The sequence below is a fragment of the Nicotiana sylvestris genome, chromosome 2 (genome assembly GCF_000393655.2).
Source record: "Nicotiana sylvestris chromosome 2, ASM39365v2, whole genome shotgun sequence".
Taxonomy (NCBI): domain Eukaryota; kingdom Viridiplantae; phylum Streptophyta; class Magnoliopsida; order Solanales; family Solanaceae; genus Nicotiana; species Nicotiana sylvestris.
The window spans coordinates 119,286,138-119,292,083 of record NC_091058.1 but is presented as its reverse complement, the minus strand read 5'-3'; the positions used below and the strand labels follow the sequence as shown (position 1 = coordinate 119,292,083).

Sequence of the window (5,946 nt, the reverse complement as noted above, 5' to 3'; positions counted from 1 at the left end):
TGCATATATATATATATATATATATATATATATATATATATATATATATATATATATATATACACACATACACACACACATACACACACAACTGATTTGGTGATTTGTTTGATTAATTACTACTCGTAATTACCTAATCAGGTAAGTAGCAACAGTAAAAGTCATGAAACTACTCAAGCAAATAATCGTACAGTTCTGTATAAGGAAAAAAAAGTGAATGAATGAATGAATTAATGGATTGAATCTGCCTCTCTAATTTCTCTGAGGATATTTACAGTGTTTCTAGGATCTTATGCAAAGTAAAGAATCTAACACAGTTTGCAAGTTGTGGTGCAGTGTTCTCTTGCTGTCTCTAATTAATTTTCTTTTAGTTTGGTTAAGATGGTGTGGCAAATGAAATTATAAACAAACAAAAACTTTAACTCTATAGCTGATGTTCCCCAGTTACAAAGACAAAACTTCAGCTCTAGAGCTGAAGTTTCCCAGTTACGAAACAAAAACTTCAGCTCTAGAGCTGAAGTTCGACAGTTACAAAACAAAAACTTTAGCTCTAGAGCTGAAGCTTACAAACAAAAACTTCAGCTCTAGTGCTGAAGTTTGACAGTTACAAAACAAAAACTTCAGCTCTAGAGCTGAAGCTTACAAACAAAAATTTCAGCTCTAGAGCTGAACTTTGCCAGTTACAAATAAAAACTTCAGCTCTAGAGCTGAAATTCGACAATTACAAAACAAAAACTTCAGCTCTAGAGCTGAACTTCAGGCCCGGCTACTAGAATGCTGAAGTTTTGCGTGATTACCTTTGTTACTTCAGCCCCGTATGCTGAAGTTATGCGAAATAGCGGGTACGTTTGCAATTTTTTTTGCAAAGCAGACACAAGTTAAAACGTGACACAAAAAGCGAGTATAGATGCAAATGTCCTCTGCCTTCCTTGCCTGGCTTGAGATCGAAACCCAACTCACGCTTTTAGGGTTTCCTTTTACTACTGAATTCAATGATTGTTTTACTTAGTAGTCAATTGATTAATTTTTTTTTAATTTTTTTAAAATTCAATTATCATTTAATACTTGTACATAATGATCAACTTAATTAATATTATTCTTTTTCAAGTCCCTCACTCAAAATCAAAAGTTCGAAATTGTAGCTCCTATCTCTGCAAATAAACAATTACGTACAAACCCTTCTATCCCCCTTCACCAATAACTTTGTCTCAATCACTTCGATAAAGTACCCACATCTATTGATTTCGACGACGGCGACTAAAAATTTGTACTTTGTTAATAAGTTATTATAATCGTTATGTTTTTAAAGATATGCACGCTGAAATTTAACGCTAGCATATGGAATATTTAAAGATATTGTGCCGCCGTTGTACTTAAATTCTGGGTCCGCCTCTGGACTGCCCTGGAGGCGAAAATAAGAGTTTACGAAGACTGAAACTAACAATTCAGAGAATAAAAATTGAATTTTCTGTGTCTATTCAATTTGAAATGCTATACATGCTTAGGTATCTTTATACAAGAAACTCGAAAAACATCAACATCCCTACGTACTATTATGCTAATTGGCATAGACGGAAAATTTTATTTTGTATCTCATACAACTGACACTAGTTGTATGAGACATTTTTTTGTCTCAGAGTTTTGTGGACCTACATTTTTTGTGGACCCAGAAGTGTAAGACTAGAGTACACAAATTTGTGAGACAAAAAGGAGTCTCACACAACTAATGTAAGTTGTGTGAGACACACAATAAAACTTCTCGTCGTAGACTGACTAGCTAGTACTACTATACAAGAGATCAATACATTATAAATAAAAGGATTAATTACAGGTTGTAATGTACTATTTTGGAAAGCTCTAGAACGTAAGGTTTTGCAATAGTACTGTTGCTGAGTATGCAAAGTTGCTGATTGTGTAATTTAGGCCATCAGAATAGGCCCAACGAGTGAGACCGTCGACTAGGCCCAAATTGTCAACCGGGTGCCCAAGTCTGTGTACCTAAAACGTATTGTGTTTGAAGTAAACTGCACTTTACCTTCAAACCCTAGCTTAACTTTTCTCTCTTCCTTTTCTCCGTCGACGGTATCATCAACCTCGACAGAAACAACGATTGCACAAAGTAGAAGAAGATAAAGATGGCGAAGTCAATGAGGTGTAAGAGGGAAAAGAGGCTGAGAGCCATAAAGAGAGAGATAGTTGCTTCAGAGCCCTCTGTCCTTAAGAAAGAAGCTGCTAAATTAGCTGCCCAAGAAGCTGCCCTTGCTGCCCCTAAGCTTGTTGTTAAGTCTCCGTCCACCTCCACTGCCATGGATACTTCTGCCTCTACTCCTAACAACGATAACGCCATGGGTTTGTTTTTGCTTATATATTTTTAATGTTTTCCATGAACCCATCTCAAGTTTAGCAATTTAATCGGTTTTATTGATCTCTTTTTGCTTTATTTGGAATGAGGATGATATCTATTTTTATTTGTTATGCCGTGCTTTCCTCATGGGAAGAGCTAATTTTGTTGTGATTATTCCTTATCATAGTTTTACACGTTAACACAGGATTAGATCTCATGGAGTATGCTATTTGCCAGTAATATTGTGTTATTGACAGAAGTATCTAGGGTGTTAACAAAAGTTTGAACTATAGAGAAACACTCTAGAGAGTAAAGGTTTTAGAATAAGTACAAGTACGACAAGAATATACCCATTGTAAGCCTAACCAACATAAAAAGAGTGAAGTTGAGGTGAGGCTGGACGGGACTTAAATGCAGACAATTCAGATATCTAGGGTCGTTTTCCCAAAAGTATATTAAATCAAATGAAGATTTAGAGCATATAACTAAAATAGGATAGTTTAAATAGAGAAGTGCTATTGGAGTATTTATACTTCAGGAGGATACCTATCCGGGTGCAGGCAAATTCTTTAAAATGGTTCTATAACTGTCAGTGTTATATGAGAGTGGATATTAGGAGTCTATGTTCCTGAATTTTGGAAAAATGAAGTTTCATGAATAGTCGAGATGTGTACAAGTTGGCTCAAGCATCACTCTTATAAAAGAATTATAGAAAAATGAAGCTACATGAATAATGCATATAGTCGGCCCTAATTAGTTGGAATTGAGAAGTAGTTGATGTTTTTTGTTTAACTTTTGTCGTAATTCGTACAATAGGTCTTCCATATTTTACTTTTCATAAGTGGAGTTCGACTAGCTCTTAAGCTACTCCAATTGAGAAATTTTAAATAATGAGATTAATGGTTTAGCCAGTTAACATTTAACAGATTAACTGTCAGTTATCATCATCAATTCAATTTATATCTATCTATCTACCTACGTATATATCCAGTGATTCAGTAGTTATACGAATTATCTGCAGTGTAATGCCAGTAAAGGAAAATATCTTGTTACTAGTGTCTAATGAAAACATCAGGTCACTAACTTTCACTTGTAAGTCATCAATGTGCACAATCAAGACAGATCTGGGGAACTCTGGCATGCCTTTTCTCTTGAGACCCAACCCCCCCCCCCTCAAAAAAAAAAGAATACTGTAATTAACAGAAATGACAAGACTGATGTTGAGTGTCTCTACATGTTGTAACAATAACCTTGCTAATATATAAGTGCCCTTCCACTTATCTCGTTGTAAAAAAATTATTATATGTCGATGAGATTTAACTGCTCATATATCCCAGTGTTCTGTACCTTCTAGAGCTGATGAAATTGATAGGAACTTGCATGTTCCATCTATTTTAGCCTTCCCCCTCTGTATGCTAATTTGTCATCATCTTGATTTCCAGATGTGGAAATGGCTGATGGCAATCAAAGTGCAAAATCTTTAAAACCTCTTGGAAGGAAGATGAAAAAGAAGCTTAAAATAGCGAAGAAGAAGCATTTTGGCAAGGGAAAGATCAGGAGGAAGAATGTTTGACTGCAGGCCCTTTGTTCTCTGGTAGCTTCTAATGGTCCTCTTGATAAGCTTATAGATATCTAGTTGCTGCTTACTGCAAGATCTTGTCGACAAGTCCCTCCCGTGTTCTCTCCTCAACTCCTCTTACATTTTAGTAATATCTTGGAACTTGAGCATATGATTGGATATGCTACTTATGCTCATACAAGTATCTTTGCTTCCGAAATGAGCCTTATGTTCTTGAATCTCACCAAGTAGTTCATTTTTTCCTTTATTTTACAGTTTGTTGAATATGCTTGACTTGCATGGAAGTACGATCATGTGGAATGTAATCCAACAAGGTTAAGATATTTGAATTTTAAGCAAAGTTTATGTTCACCCTTTTTATTAGATAGAAAAAAGAGAAGTACCATAGTTATATTTACAGTAATTACAGTAACTTGTTCCCTTTACCTAACCAGCAAATAACACGAGGCATTTCTAAACTGTCCTACTCCCTCCGTTTCAATTTATGTGAACTCATTTGACTGGGCATGGAGTTTAAGAAAAGAGAAGACTTTTGAACTTGTGGTATAAAATGACGCACATATATTTTGTGTTGTTATAAATCATTGCATAAAGGTAAATTGTTTCCAAATAAGGAAAGGGTTCATTCTTTTTGGCACGGACCAAAAAAAAAATAGGTTCACATAAATTGAAACGGAGGGAGTACTATTCATCGCGCTCGAGCTTGGGGTTGACTGGACTGTACGGAGCCACAATGGTCTCAAGTTAAGTTCCTCAACTTGGTATTGCGATCCACTTACCGAATGAGCCATTAACAACCATACTAAACTCAGAAATTCTCCTCGTATGCCCAGATTTTGAGCGTGGAAATTTGGTATGCTCCATTTTACATCCTCCAGTGGCCTCTCTATCCACACATCAAAGAGTCTGTTCCATCTTGTATATTCATCCTGGCTGCCTGTCAACATATTTGCCAATACGCTTGCCCGATACAGTATTGAAGCTTTTGACTTGTTACCTTTCTCAGATTGATCAAGAGCTAGTTCATCATCTTTCATATGATCATTAGTAATATTCTTGTTATCCGCAAGGGCCAAGAATCTCTTCATAAGCTTTACTTTGATCTAATGGCTTCTACTCTCCGCGAAAGGACTACTCTGCCGCATCTGCCAATGTCTCATCAATAGTTTTCTGATATTCTAATCCAGTTGGCATGCAAGATGGTTTGAATATAACAAGGTGACAGAAGCTTACACCAAACACAAAAATTTTTCACGCGGTTGGACTTCAAGGAATTGGCCGAGGTCTCGTTACTATCATCATCAAAATGGAAGTAGATTTCCGTGGCAATGTGGAAGAGTATGAGAAATCCTCATCACTAGTTGCATAGCAGAGCTTATGACAACTGTGAGCACGTGATTTTTGCCCTATATGAATTACTCCCACAAATTCAAAACAAAATAATTTTTCCCCTTGTTTGTAATTTTGTGGATTTTTGTGGTATTTTCCGTTAATTGTTTGTATTTGTCTGTGCGTGTTTATTTTATTTAATCAATGAAAAATACAAAAAAAATATGTTGCATTTGCATTTAGGATTTAACTTGGTGTTTTTGAATTAAGTAGTAAATTATTTATTTCATAAGAATTGGGAAAATCACAAAAATGGTATTTTTGCACTTTCATTTTTTAATCTTTGAATTTTGGTGGTTTCTCCCTTAATTTGGTTTTAATTAGAGTTAATTAACTTAATGTGTTAGGATTGATTTAATCTAGGATTTAGTTTGAGTTTTATTTGAGTTTTATTTTGGAAAGATTAATTAAAAAAAAAAAGAGAGTTTGAAATGAATGAAATAATTTGGAAAAAAGAAAAAGGATTTGAAGAGATAAAGTTTTGGGCTTGTTTTAATTAAAATCCCCAAGCCCAAATGAATTTCCCCTCCCAAAACCCGACCACACCCGGCCCCAAACACACCTGACCCGGTCCGTCCCCCCACTAAATTAAACGACCCCGTTTAGATTAGTCATTTGATCTGAGCCGTGTCTA

At 35.4% G+C, this 5,946-nt stretch overlaps 1 protein-coding gene across 1 annotated transcript; it reads left to right on the top strand.

Moving 5' to 3' along the window:
* Positions 1-2,016: 2,016 nt before the first annotated feature.
* Positions 2,017-4,274, top strand: LOC104234327 (uncharacterized). Its single transcript, XM_009787883.2, has 2 exons — positions 2,017-2,349; positions 3,787-4,274. The coding sequence occupies exons 1-2, from the start codon at positions 2,136-2,138 to the stop codon at positions 3,915-3,917; spliced, it is 345 nt and encodes a 114-aa protein (XP_009786185.1). The 5' UTR covers positions 2,017-2,135; the 3' UTR covers positions 3,918-4,274.
* The last annotated feature ends 1,672 nt before the right edge of the window (positions 4,275-5,946 follow it).